General features: G+C 47.2%; 1 protein-coding gene across 6 annotated transcripts in view; it reads right to left on the bottom strand.

Moving 5' to 3' along the window:
* The window catches only part of EFR3B (EFR3 homolog B), a 95704-nt gene extending 81182 nt beyond the window's left edge, over nt 1–14522 (bottom strand). For 3 of the 6 annotated variants that reach the window (XM_043469198.1, XM_043469196.1, XM_043469195.1), the window contains exon 1: nt 14190–14521. In XM_043469198.1, coding sequence (XP_043325133.1) covers nt 14190–14196 — 7 coding nt within the window. In that variant the 5' untranslated portion in view covers nt 14197–14521. Of the gene's footprint in view, nt 1–14189 lie in introns of all 6 variants that reach the window. The other 3 variants (XM_043469200.1, XM_043469199.1, XM_043469194.1) reach the window with 2 other exon arrangements.
* Between the last annotated feature and the right edge of the window lie 502 nt (nt 14523–15024).

Consider the following 15024-nt stretch of genomic DNA (forward strand, 5'->3'; position numbering starts at 1 on the left):
GAAAGATGGCACTTTAATAACATTCTTAATTTTAAGTTGGAGGAGTTTTCTAAGGATCCAAGAATATGATGGTGTCAGTTGCTGAATCTTCTTTTATATACATCCCAAGCAAGAAGGCAACCAATGCAAGGTCATCTTCCCAGCATGAATTATGCTCCAGAACTCTTTTTATCTTGCAAAACTCTGTACCCATTAAACAATGCTCCACACCCCATCCCCTCAACCCCTGGTGACCTCTGTTCTACCTCCTATCCATGAAGCTGACTGCTCTAGGTATCTCACATGAATGAAATCACAAACGGTGTGTCATTTTGTGACTGGTTTATTTCACTTAGCACAATGTCCTTGGGGTTCATCCCTTTCATGGCACGTGTCAGGATTCCCTTCCTTTTCAAGGCTAAATAATATTCCACTGAATGTGTATACCACATTTTGTTTATCCATTCATCTGTCTAGATATATTTAGCTAGCTCCCATTTTCGGCTGTTTCTCATGATGCTGCTGTGGGCATGGGTGTACTGTATCTTTTTGAGGCCCTGTTTTTGCTTTTTTTGGTACGTATCTAGGGATGGAATTACTAGATCATATGGTAGTTCTTTTTTTAATTTTTTTGAAAAACTGCCATACCATTTTCCATTGTGGAAATTATTTTCCATTTTACATTCCCACTGGCAGTGCACAGGGTTCCAATTTCTGTACACCGTCATCAACACTTGTTATTTCCCGCCTTTTAAAAAAATATATAATAGCCATCCTAATCAGTGTGGAGTGGTATCTCACTGTGGTTTTGATTTGCATTTCCCTAATAGTGATATGGAACATCTTTTTATGTATTTGTTGGCCATTTATATATCGTCTTTGAAGAAATGGCTATTCAAGTCCTATTCCTATTTTTAACCAAGTTGTATTTCTGTTGCTGAGTTGTAGGCAGTCTTTATATATTCTGGATAGAATTCCCTTATTAGATACAGGATTTACAAATATTTTCTGGGTTGCCATTCCATGGGCTGCCTTGTCCCTCTGTTGATGGTGTCCTTTGGTACATCAAAGTTTTAAATTTTTATGTAGTCCAATTAATAATCATGTTTTAAATAAGAATCCATTTGAACTAGAAGAGAAAAGTGTTGGGAAAAAATCCAGACCTGGGTTTTTTCTTAGTTATGCCACTTAATGAGCTGGATGACCCTGGACAAGGCATTTAATTTCTCTGAATTTCATTATCCTTATTTGAAGATTGTGTGTGTTAGTCACTCAGTCATGTCCAACTCTTTGTGACCCCATGGACTGTAGCCTTCCAGGCTCCTCTGTCCATGGGATTTTCCAGGCAAGAATACTGGCGTGGATTGCCACTTCCTTCTCTAGAGGATCTTCCCAACCCAGGGATTGAACCTGGTCTCCCGCAGGTAAAGAGTTGCAGGCAAACTCTTTACCATCTGAGCCACCAGGGAAACCCTATATGAAGATGGGAGAGGGGAAAAGAATATCTACTACGTAAGGCTTTTGTGAAATGTGAATGCACACAGAGCAAGAATCAGAGTGCCCAGCACTTGGAAGACACACGCCTCTTCTCCACGCCTGCCCCAGCATACCTATCAGCAAGTATCAATTCATTCAACAGGACCCCAGGACAGGCACTGTTTGAATTAACAAAGGGATCATTATCCTGGTCTTATCAATGAGGAAATGGACGCATGGCCAGGTTACATAAAGAACCCAAGACCACAGTGCCTACACAGTTACCACTTAGACCTTCTGCTATGGATGTACCCCTCACCCCCGGTCCCTGCTGTCTCACTCATAGGACAGACCAGTCACCCCAACCCAGGTGCAGACATAAGAACTGGGAAACCCTTAAAGACCATCCAGTCCAGCTCTCCCAACTTACAGATGAGAGAATATGAGGGAGGTTGAGAATCTTGCCCAGATTCACACAGCAACATTGCCTGAGTCACCCTGCCGGCCAACCCTCCCTTCCAGTGTGGCAATGAATGCCCTTGAGAGAGCAGAAGGGAGGCCTTGTACCAGGTCCAGCACCACCCACTCCTCCCCGGAACGCTCAGCCCTGTTCTCCGCTGACAGTGTTGTCTGGGGGAGAATAGGACATTCTCAGCAGTGCTGGGGAACAGAATAGCTTTAGGGGTGAAATTTCTCAAGATAGACAGACAACTGGATGTATTTATTTAGCAGCCCCTGGATCCAGGCCTGCTAGGAGGGCCAGGCCTCTCTCGGGGGTTGAGGAAAACAATGGGATGACCCTGGTATTTTTTCCCCTTTCTACCCTACTGTATAAGCCCCCCAGCCAAGGTCAGCATACCAATTAATGCAGGTGTCCTTGCACTCCAGCCTTGAGACGGAAGGAGCACAAGGGAGCAGAGTGCTTTATCCAGGAACATTCTGGCCAAGCGCTTCCAAGCAATGAGAAACAGACATTTCATTGCTTTTGCTTCAAAAGGCCTTTTCATCTTTCTTGTTTTGTGAAGGAATAATGCACAGATGATATGAATGGAAATCAAAATAAGGATTTGCCCATAATTATGCCACTAAGTAACCTTGCTTTTTGAAGAAAATGATTGCATCATTTATTCTGAGATCCATAAACCAAGAAAGAAAGGTGTAGGAATGACTCTCTAACTGCCTCAACCATCTCATCGGTAGGCCAATTTGGCTACTTCTCATGACTAACACCATTAAAATCTGGAGGAAAAGCCAAGTGGTTATATTCTGGCATATTCTTTATTCTATAAAGAATATTTTATTCTATACAAAATTATGATCTATGCAGGAAGGCACAGTAAGATGATAAAATATTATTGTCTCTGACCTTGGAGAGATTCCTCAGCCCACCATCACTGGTATCTTGGAAACCTGAATTGCCACGTGTGTATGCATAGTTGGATGAATGACACATATAACTATTTTGCAGTTCAATGCAAATATCTGAGCTCTTACTACATACCAGAGATTTCCCCTAGGTGCCAGGAAAAACAAAGAAGTTTAAGATAGAGGTTGTGTCCTCAAGAGGCTCACAGATCTACTGTGTAAAGACATAAATGACATTTAGTGTGACAAACACATGATAAAAATAACAGCAAAGTATAAGATACAGTTGGGGACACAAAGAGGGCTTGGCAGAGGCTGCAGAGCTCTGAAATTTTTCAGCATCCATCCTGTATGATTCAGCTCCAGGAGCACCTCCCGCACAAGTAGTGAGAGGCTAGGAGTGATGCTAGGAATGCATCGCTTTATTACAAGCAGGGCCTTTCTAGAGATCTTCACCCAAGGTCTTTATAAATGTGCTTGTACCTTAGAGGTTCTGATTTATCAATGCTATTTCACATACCATTCACCTAAAAACAAAGTTGGGACATGGAGAGAAGTCTTTCCAAATAGTTATGATGAAGCTTGGAGCCCTACCAAGCTACGAATCTCCTGGTTCCCAGGTGCTTGAATTTACCTGAGTCATTCTATAGGGTAAGGAAAAAGTTGGCATTTGAGCCCAGAAATCCTAATTCTCAGATTTATAGGCAGACTTCAGGATGTGCATTAGGGCACTGAGCTTCCAAGTCCTCACCAGGCAGCCATATTCCTAGATGTAAAGCCACAACTAAACTACATACAAGCTACTAAAATATTCTGTTTGGAATTCTCTTGTGGGGAAATGTGCTGTTTGGCATAAGACACTCGTCAACGCCATCAGGTACAAAAGCAGTGTTTTAATCTCACATGCAGTTCTGTGAACACTTGCTCAGGAGACAGTGGAGAGAATGAACTTCACCCAGCTGCGTGACCTTGGCCAGATGATTGGTCTTCCGAATCTCTGTGTTCCCACCTCAGCCACCGACGTAACGACATCCACCACCATAATGGTTGTTCTGAGTGCAGACACTGCACAAAATGACTAAACATCGCTACAGTCTAGTAACGCATAAGGATTTAGCATATTCTAAGGACTTAGATGAAGATGTCATTCCTGTCCTCTTTGTGGTCTAAGAGATCTTCTCATCTTTCTGGTACAGAGATGAGAGGGACACAGTCATGGCCCACCAATCTGTGGATAGTCTTCTAGGAGACAAGCAAGTGCTCAACAGAATGGGCGTTATGTCCCCTCTCAGGGCTCCCATCTGGCAGGCAGACTTCCCAGGGTCAGGGGCTCAGCTTGCCATTTCTGCAGCAGCTCTCGGGTTTGTATTCTTATTACCCAAAACTTCTGTCTAAGGATTTTAACAAATACAGTCAAAGTATGACATAATGCATCCTCATAAGCAGGGATTATCACTGTTTCTGGAGAGGGCATGGCCATGCCCCAGAAGCATCCACAAGAATTACTCAGATGGTGATAATATTCCCCTTCATAGGTACCATGTTTTATAAAGTAAATACATGTATGGGGACATTTTCTCATTTGACCCCTCTCTCAGGGGTTGCTAGTGGTAAAGAACCTGCCAGTCAATACAGGAGACGTAAGAGATGAGGGTTCCATTCCTGGGTCAGGAAGATCCCCTGGAGGAGGGCATGGCAACCTACTCCAGAGTTATTGCCTGGAGAATCCCATGGACAGAGGCACCTGGTGGGCTACAGTCAATAGGGCCGCAAAGGGTTGGACATGACTTAAGTGACTAAGCATGCAGCATGCACATACAAAGCAAATTAATTATCCCCATTGTTATCGGGGAGGAAATACGCTCAGAGAGAGGAACTAGGGACCTAAGCCTTGCAGGTGGCCACTGGGGACTTGGACCACCATCCCTCTCACACACACAGCGAAGTCCCAACCCCGCCTCTCAGAGGCAGCAATCGCTGCTTCTAGACTGGGTGGACCTGAAGATGTAGGGAAGGAGTTTTAAATTCATGGACAAACTATCAGAAAAGCAGACGCTCCCCCCGTGAACAAACGTCTCGATCTCTAGAGTCTTTCTCAGTTCTCCAAGCCCTGACTAGGGACCATGTTGTTAAGAACAATGCAAAGCAGGCATGTGTGGGACTCAGTGCTGGCTGACAGCCCCACCCTTCTGCCCGTCTCTCTCTCTTTGTTTTCCGGATCATTAATTTTATTTTATTTTTTAATTGAAAGATAATTGCTTTACAGAATTTTGTTGTTTTCTGTCAAACCTCAACGTGAATAAACCATAGGTATACATGACAGGCAGCCCATGTTCCCGTTTTTCATGACATCCCTGGCACTTGCCTTCTGTCTTCCACTCAACCTACTCTCCTGACTCCTCTCTTACTTACCCTTTCCTCATCTAGGTCCACAGACTCTTCCTGGGGCCCTTTCTCTCTCTGACAAAGTAAACAGTCATAAAGGAGGTGGGCAGGCTGCCAAGAAGCAGAGGCTCCAACCAGAAGTGACAGCTCCTAGCTTCTCTGCTGACCGGCCTGTAACCAACCAGAAGGCATGTCCCCTCAGGAGTTCATGCCTGCTGTGTGCACTCTCTTCTCTCCCCAGATTAACATGTGCCACTCTCTGCGGTACACGGAGCTCTGCAAAGGAAAGACCCATATTCTCTGAAACATTTGGAATATTCTAGGGACAGCAGTGTAGGAGTGGGGGCAGGGGTGAGCCCACAGTCTGGAGTTGGAATGCCGAGGTTCAAATCCCAGTGCAATCACATAAGTGTGCAGCCACAGGTGGGTCACTAAAACTCTCAGCATCTCAATTTTCTCATTTCTAAAATGAGAATAATAATTCCCAATCCCCAGAATTTGGGGAGGATTAAATCAATAAGTGTTTTTGAATTCTGATGCCAGAGAAGGCTCCTGAAAATCTTTCGGACTGCAAGGAGATCAAACCAGTCAATCCTAAAGGAAATCAATCCTGAATATCTGGAAATCAACCCTGGAAGGACTTATGTTGAAGCTGAAACTCCAATACTTTGGCCACCTGGTGAGAAGAGCCGACTCATTGGAAAAGACCCTGATTCTGGGAAAGACTGAAGGAAAAGGAGAAGGGGGCAGTGGAGGATGAGGGGGTTAGATAGCATCACCAACTCAATGGACATGTATTTGAGCAAACTCCAGGAGATACTGGAGGACAGAGGAGCCTGGTGTGCTGCAGTCCACAGGGTCACAAAGAGTCAGAAATGACTTATCCACTGAACAACAAAAACAATCAGTAAATACTTTAAAAGTGCTTAGACTACTGCTTGGCACCATAGTAGTGCCCAATGAATGGAAACAAAATTATAAGGAGATAAATTTTAGAAAAGACCTCTAGCTCAGGGTTCATTCATTCAAGAAGGATCAAAAAGTAGGTTTTTGAGCATCTGCTCTTCACCAGGCAGTGCTCTGTGCCCTAAAGATGCAGTAGGGAACAAGAGAAGTGAACTGTGGGAAACACAGACAAGAGGAATACTCGATTGTGGTCAATGGCTGTGCAGTGAATTAAAATATAAGTCCCCTACATACAAGTGAGTTTGGTTCGAAGAGCAAGTTCATAAGTCCAACAAAGTTAGCCTAGGCACCCAACTAACACAATTGGCTATGTAGTACTGTACTGTAATAGGGTTCTAATAATTCTCACATAAATAATACATACATAAAAAACAAACACAAAAAATAAACATTTTAAATCTTAGAGTACAGAACCTTGAAAAGTACAGTAGTACAGTGCAACAGCTAGCATCCTGGAGCTGGCTTCAAGTGAACAGGCAAGAAGAGTTACTGACTGGAGGAGGGAGACAAGGTGGGAGATGGTAGAGCGGAAGGAGCTTCAGCAAAAGGAGGCGGAGGGAAAGCTGCAGCTTCACTCATGCCATGACGGCACAGGTGCAGGTTCCTTGCTGGAACCAGATACACGTTTGCATCTTTGAAAGTGTGCGACTTGAAGGTTCGTATGTAGGGGACTTACTGAAAGGCAAGCGAATGAGAGGGATAGACAGCTTCCATGGATTGTAGAGGCAAGAATGGCTTCTCCAGGGAGCAAATTCTCAAAAGACATGCAGAGTGACATTCATCCATGAAGGGAGAAAATAACATCCACAGCTTCGAAGGTGGGCGAGAGCCTCGGCAAGTCCTGGCTCATCCAAACTAGGAAGGAAGCCACGAGCAGAGTCTCCAGCAGTTTCTGAGGGAGGAGTCAGAACCCACAAACTCCAATTTGGACCAATCTTCATACTCTACAAGGGGCTTCCCTTGTGGCTCAGCAAGTAAAGAATCTGCCTGCAATGCGGAAGACCTGGGTTCAGTCCTTGGGTTGGGAAGATCCCCTGGAAAAGGGAAAGGCTACCCACTCCAGAATTCTGGCCTGGAGAACTCCATGGACTGTATAGTCTATGGAGTTGCAAAGAGTCGGACATGACTGAGCGACTTTCTCTTTCTTTCTTTTCTTTCATACTCTACGAACTGGGATACAGCCAATGAGGGGAACTATATTTTCAAAAGAAAAATAGAATTTAGGTCAATACTTTTGAAATATCTCCTTCTTAAGGAGGAACTCCGGGAGGAATTTACCGTAGCATCTCAAAAAGCTGTATTTGTCCTAGGCAACTGCATTTAAAAAAAAATTTTATAGATGCCATGCGTTTTGCAAATGACTTTTCTCCTGTGAGCTACAGGAAGCTCAAAACTGAATTTGCAACAGGGCTAGATGGTAGGTACTTTTTCCCTGATACGACTTTATTTTTGGCTTTTTTCCCTCTGTTTTACTCTTAGATTTTCTTTGAGTTGATCTCTTTATTTATCGTAGCACAGGTGTGTGTGTGTGTGTGTGCATGTGTAAAATATATGCTCCAAATCCTCTTTAGTACTAGCTAGATTATAATAAATGTACTGTTTGAGGTAATTTAGCACCTATTTAAAAATAAACAAACTATTTTTTATATCTTCTTATATAACCCACATTTTATGTGCCACGGGAATTTTTTATGTTTCAGTTCACCTTATCCCCACCTGCGCCCACTCCCACTCACCCACTCTTTTTTTTAAGGGGCAAACATCTTCTACTACATATGCACAGTTGTAACTGGTCCAAAACTTTCTCACTCCTGCAGCTGTAGCATCTATCTCTTTCTCTTTTCTTCATCTTCCCATCATCCCCCCCTCCCCTCGCCCACATACATTCTGCACAGTGCCCCCTAGTTTTCATTTCTTTAAAGCATCAGTTGAGCAAAATCAGCCATTTGACAGTTTCAAACTCTTCCCCAGCTCCTACTGCTCATAGGGATGAATGAAAAACTCCTTATCCTGACAAAATCTCCTTCTCATCACACACTTCATCACCTAAACTCTGCCCAGTCCCAGGTAGCTCCGCTAACTGTCCCTGGCTATGTCTTTTCTTTCCCCGCCTCTGTGCACTGACACTGCTGTGTCTATCTGGCACGCCACCCCCCCCACCCCGGGGACCCATCCTCACAGCCCTCAAAACCTCACACAAATGCTTGCTGTCCTCTGAAGCTCTCTTAATGGCTCCAGGGGGTCTCTTCCAAACCAAAATGTTGCTGGCTGACTATTTGAAGAGTAACTCCATTCCACCTTGCAAAAACTGTGTAATTTTACTGAACCTGTCTCTGTACTGTTAAATTTTTTGCAGGTCTTTACAACTCATTTGCCCACTGGAATTGGCATCTTTTTGATGCTCAGTGTAGTATCATATAAAGTTGATACTCTACAAATATTTGACAGTTCATGTCTCTTTCCCTTCAAAATACAAAGCATAGAGCAAATGACAGACAAAAGGTTAAATCCTCAATAAATAAACTAGTCATATTCATATGACAATTCACTAAAACGCAAAAAGTTAGAAAACATAGGAAGTTTTAACTTCACTAGTAATAAAGAATACAAGTTAATGTGTTGTTTGCTATCAAATTAACAAAGATAAGGAAAAAAAATCTCAATCTTTAAAGCTTTTGAGAGTGAAAGGAGACAGGTACTCTCATAACTGCTGGTGTAATCAATACAAATTGAAAACAATTTGACAATATGTAAAAGCTTTAAAATGTCTATACACATTAGCGTGTGCGTTCATGCACGCATGCTAAGTCACTTCGGTCATGTCTGACTCTTTGTGACCCCACGGACTATAGCCTGCCAGGCTCCTCTGTCCATGGGATTCTCCAGGCAAGGATATTGGAATGGGTTGCCATGCCCTCCTCCAGGAAATCTTCTCAACACAGGGATCTAACTCACATCTCCTGCAGTTTTTGCATCACAGGCAGATTCTTTACTGCTGAGCCACGTGGGAAGCCCCAACTCACTGGAGGGTTAGGGACATATTCCGAAGTCCAGAGACAGCCCTGGGCACCAGGGACTCCTCCCAGGGTTATAATACTGAATCTTTATGAACAACTTAAATGTACAATAAGGAAATTATATGTCCACTAAGTGGACTGTTACAGGGCATTAAAAATGGCAGCCAGTGATTCTGTGTTAACTTGGGGCTGGGGGAATGCTTATATGTAAAGTTAAGTAGAAAAAAATAAAATACCAGATTATAGGAAATGAATAATTCTAACCACATAAACAAATGCATGAAAGAAAAGATATCAAAACAGTAAAAGCAGTTATACTTGCTTATAGTTGATTGTGCTTTCCAGGTTTTCTAGAAAGATTGGATGACTACCAGAGGGGTGTGCGGAAAAGATGCTTTTCTTTCTTTTTTGGCAGTGTGCTGTGGCTTGCAGGATCTTAGTTTCCCGACCAGGGATCGAATCCGTCCCCACCCCACCCTCACGTCCTGCAGTGAAGTGCAGAGTCCAAACCACTGGATTACCAGGGAATTCCCAAAAGATGCTTTTCAAGTAGATTTTTTTTCTTTTCTTTATACCAGGAACAGCATCACAAGCACTGTTATTGAGCTTTGAGACATAAGTTTTCATTTATTTTATTTTTGCACCTGTTTTAAAACTAAGAAACAGAGAGACGAGAGAAAGTTGAAGAAAGGGAAGGAGAGAGAGAGTGAGGGCAGCTCTCTGACCCTGATTAATCCTTGCCATGAAACAAGCATTGTTATCTTGTGGAACTAGGAGACAGGTTCAGAAAGTCAAGTTCAAGGTTACCTGAGGGCAGAGGCGCCACCACAACCAGGCTACCACGCCAGGATCAGGCAAGAGAAAGAGAAACCAAAGGGCAAGGCAGGTGAGCACAAAATCTCAGGGGTGATTTATAGAATAGTGTAAAAGGGTGGTTCTAGTGGTAAGATTGCGGTGGTTTTTTCCCCTCCTCACTTTTCCAGGTTTTCCATAAGGTGATATGAACTTTTTGTTTTTATTTATGTGCAAGAAGAAAACTGCAACCGTTTGAAATCACTGAACTGTGAGCAGCAAGAGAGAAAATAGGCTCTACTCATCCTGAATTCCCTCCTAAGGGGAATACAGGGGTCGGAGGGGAAGGGGGGAACAGTCTCACAACCCCGACTTGAACTATATGCCGCACCACGGGGCCGCCTCAAGGATTCAGGGGACGAGGGTGGAGCGTGTGTGCGTGTGTGCATGTTGTGGGAGTCTCCTGTGATGAGGAGCAGCAGGACTCCACGGAACTGTCCACAAAGGTGAGCCGTTGTGTCACAGGTGGAGTCAGCCCCCCCTTGCATGTCTCCCCACCATCCACAAGTCACACACAAGCGCTCTGTAAGGCACATTTACAGGAAGCTGTGTGCCATGGCTGTTTTCCCTATGGTCAGCTTTCTGGATCACAAAGCATGAAGAAAGGCATGTGTTGGGGATGGGGCAGCAGGCAGCACCTAGAGGTGAGGAGGGGTTCGTTAGGGCAGCTTTAGTTAGGAGGATGGGGCCACCCAGACAGGGGTTCTGGGAAAAGCCATCCCAATCATCTTCACGTCCAGCTGCCCTGATTCCGAGGGCAGCATTTCTTAGAGAGCTTGGCCTCACCTCTGGGTGTCAGTGGGGGGCTTCTAGGCAAGACCACTGTGGCTTCATCCCTGGGGAAAGGGTTAGGGAAACTTTTAATTATGTAATTCTAACATACACACACACACAAAAAAAAACCTAATGGGAATCCATTTTTTGCAGAGAATTCGCCCAGTCTCCCCGCCCCAGTATAAAGCACTTTTATTTTCCCAGGTTCCTTGTCAATCTACGTTCATAGGTATAAACAAGATTATGGGGAGTCACCTGTGGCCTTTTGGAGAGCCATTTCCAAACAGTGACTGGGGTTTAGGAATGAGTGAGGGCTCAGAGCGGCATGGTTAAGTCTGGTGAAGGGAAGCAGACGTGGTTCAAAGGCTTGAGTGGTTAGCTAGGTCAAGGTGATTTGTGTGTTAAAGTGGGAGGTCGGGGAGATGATGCAAACATGCATCTTCAGGAGCCTCAGAGAGGAAGAGAGAAGGGCAAAGGCCCAGGAGGACCTGAAGGGCACAGGCTCTTGAGTGATTTGTGAGTGCAGAACCTCCTATAACGCACTGTCACATCCAGGGGCCAGCCCTGAGGCTCGCACAGAACTGGGAGATACATGGGTATCTTGTCATTTAATACAGAGATGTGATTCCAAGAGACAAACCCACCTGTCTAAGGTGAAATAGCCATGATCTGACTGTGGGTTGAGATGGGCTGATGCCAGGTTTAGGATTCTTTCTGTCCCAGATGATACCGTGTCCTCTAGTAAAGACAAGGGACCCTTATTCTCCCATAGATGGGAGGAAGAAGATGGGGGAAACTGAGGACCCAGAGAGACTGAGATGTCGAGGACAGAGAGAAGTGAGGAGGAGACAAGAGGGGAGATGAAGACCTGTCCAGCATCACCATGCAGCTGAGAGGCAGCAACGGGAGTGAGGTTATGCACATTGACAATGGATCCTGTAACCAGGTACAGGTCAAGGGACACCTTTACCTAAAGCTCTTAGGTGACTGTTGGCTCCACACAGGGGCCTCACTGCCCATCAGTTAATGAAATCCCTGGTAGCATTTTCCTAATGAGCACTTACCTAGGGCATTAGGGGAGGGGTACTGGGCTTGGAAGCCCCCATTTTCATTTTGCTCCTTTCTATATAACTGTATCACCCTGGATAAGCCACTAGAAAAATAAGAACCAAATATAAGAAGTCTATTGTTCTACACCTTCCCAATCTCCCTATTCACTTCTTATTTCATCATTCAACTGCCTCTGAGGACAGAATGATTGAAAGTATGACATGGACCCTTTCTTTTCAAAAGCATCAAGAAAATACTAAAATCCAGGCCAACAAGCCCTCCCCTTGGAGAGTGGGTGCCTCTCACAATTCCTGAGACAAGGCTTTGCACTAAAACTCAGTAATCATCTCCCAACCAGCACTGGCAAGACTCTGCTGCAGGCAACTGCCCAGAGGATTCCTTCATTATAATCTTTCTATGAATGATTCAGGGGTGAGGACCATCGCTGTTTGTGTCTGGAGGAATAAGAACATATTATAAAAGAGACCTGAAAATCTGTGATGTATCCAAAAATAGCACCCAGATACGCCAGCTTCCCAGCTCACCTTTCTGTACCATCCAACTCTTCCTTGACTTGCCTCACGCAACAAGGGTAGCTTGGGACCCCCACTGCTCAGGTATCCTGGGATCAGTCATCAAACAGTCTTGGACTGAATGCTGCCAGGTGACCCAGCAGAACTAGCCCTCCTAATTCTCACCCACTCTGATGGGCCTTGTCCTAACTCCTTCTCCACTGCAGGTGCCCCTGCAGTCACATGCTTTTGTCAAGTGATCTGCAGCCTTAGGCTGCTCACTCTGCAGAAAAGAATGGGGGGGGGGGGTTGGACAGAGAGTAAGAAAATATAGCTCTCTCCTGGGAACCTCACAAGCTTCTAGCTTATAAAACATAACTGCCTTGCTACCATTTCTGCAGAGTCCCCACTGGCCAGCAGCACACGCTGTGAAGTCAATCCCCTCCCACTCCACTCCCCAACCTCGGCCCATTGGGAGAGAAAGGATACTTGCTGAAGGGATCTGCTGATGTTCCCCATGGTTCAGAAATGCACATGTGTGACCAAAGGGGGCAGGAGAGGAGGCTGATCATAAGGTGGAGTGTCTCTAAATAAGGAGGCCCACCGACTGCTGAGCCTCTCTGTACTCCGCTCTCAGCTTCCTGTGCCTCCAACAAACTTTGTGACTCAGTGTTTGCAGAGTGAGGCAGCCAAGCAGACTCAGTGATGGATTAAATCCAGAATGTGCTTTTCTTCCAACACTCACCCCTTGGCTGCCACCTGAGCCCCTACCTGGCTGCGGGGGTGGGAGCTGAGCATAGCTCCAGCTCTTCTGTTGGCCCTAAATAGCTACCAGAGCCTGAGTTCTGACACTTTGGTCCGTGGGTATCCTCTCTCTCTTCTCTGTCTCTGTCTGTCTCTGACACACACACAGCAGCTGGAGGCTCTATAATGCAGTTGATTTCCAAACTGGTCTGGGTCTCCTGTACTCCATTCCTCCAGGCTGCAATCTGGACCCCGAGTGCTCTTTTCTTCACCCACACTGCCTCCAAACCCAGAGGAATTCCTGGAAATTTTTAAGGCAGAGCAGGGCATCATGAGGGTCTGGCTAACTGTTGCACATCAGTTGAGGGGATGGCCGTGGAAGGGGGCAAGAGAGATCGGGTGACAGACAGAGGTGGCCACCCAGAGCTGCCTGGCACCCTCGGCAGCGTCTCTCCCCTTCAGCACGGCCGAGGGCATACCCGGAAGTTCGGGAGCTTGGGTCCCACGCGCGGCAGGGGCGAGCAGAGGCCAGGTCCATCCAGGGGCGGCGAGACCAGTCTCCCAGAACTGGCTCGCTGGCCAGCCCTCTGCACCGCGGGCGCCGCCTCCCACATCCTCGGAGCCCGCACAAGGCAGCCAGTGAGCGTCTCCCCGCAATTCCGGACCGGCTTCCCGCATAAAACTCCCCAGCACAACCTGCTTTTGTTAATTCTGCAAATGCTGTCACACGACCACCTCCACCAACACCCCCTGTCTCCTCGGCACTAAGGGAGACTAGCTTTCCCCGAAACCCAGCTGCTTCGGATCCCCGGAGCCCCGCCGCACCCCGACGGACCACCGCCCACGCGCCCAGAGCCCTCAAACAAGCGGCCCGAAGGAGCACAAGGACCCCTGGGTCTCCGGTCCTGAGCATCTTTGTCCTCCCAACGCAGGCGCGCGCACACCGAGCGACAGAGAGAGCCCAGCCGGGCACCGAGTCCGCACCCCCTGGCCTCGCCGGGGCCCCACAGGGGGACAATGGTACGCGTCCTGCAAGTTTGCCAGCCCGGAGGCAGAGAGCCCTCCTTACCGTACATCTTGGCGGGGCGAGCGCCTCCCGGGAGGCCGCGTCGCCTGCAGCCAGCCCCCGGCGGCGCCGGCCTTTCATTCACAGCGGGGTTGGCGGATGGCGGCGGGCGGCGGAGGCCGGGGCGGAGCGGGAACCGGAGCGGGTTCGGGAGCGAGAGCGGGGGCCCAACGCGCTAGGGCAGGGGCCGGGAGCCGCGCGCCCATTCAGCAGCCGGGGCTGAGCGCGGCCGGCCTCCGCTCGGGTTTCTGGGCTGGGTTGCGCCGAGAGGGGCGGAGGCTATGCTAATATTGTCCCTCCTCCCGGGCTCAGTCACTGTCTGGCCGCCCCGCCCACACCCATCCCCCCCCCCCCCCCCCCCGCAATTCCCACCCTCCTAGAAACCCAGATCCTTAGAAGCACCTTTCCTGGGCTGTCAACCCCAGGTGCTGGATGGAGCGTTTTCCAGCGGCAGCGTCCCCTATGGGAAGTGACCCGCCCTGCTCCGGTTGGAATGCTTAGGCCTACAGCTAAGATCTCCCGTATAACGTGCGGGGGCCCCGAGGGTCAGCAGGGGTGCTGCAAACTGCAGATGTAGCACCCCCCCCCCAAATTTATCTAGAATGCATTGGCTAAGCCAGGGTGCGCCAGGTAGAGGAATTGGGGGGGGGAGTATCACCCCCTCCCTTGGCCCCCTTAATAGACTCCGTTCCCTAATCAAGCCCTAGGCTATTACCCTCCCAGCCACTCTTTGGTCAAGTGCTCACTACAAAATCGCGTCCTTCCTGGGCCAAGAATGCAGGAAATGCACCCTGTCCTAGCCCTTAATCGCTGCAGGAAGTCACTTGCTCTTCCTCTC

The sequence above is a fragment of the Cervus canadensis genome, chromosome 5, assembly GCF_019320065.1.
Source record: "Cervus canadensis isolate Bull #8, Minnesota chromosome 5, ASM1932006v1, whole genome shotgun sequence".
Lineage (NCBI taxonomy): Eukaryota > Metazoa > Chordata > Mammalia > Artiodactyla > Cervidae > Cervus > Cervus canadensis.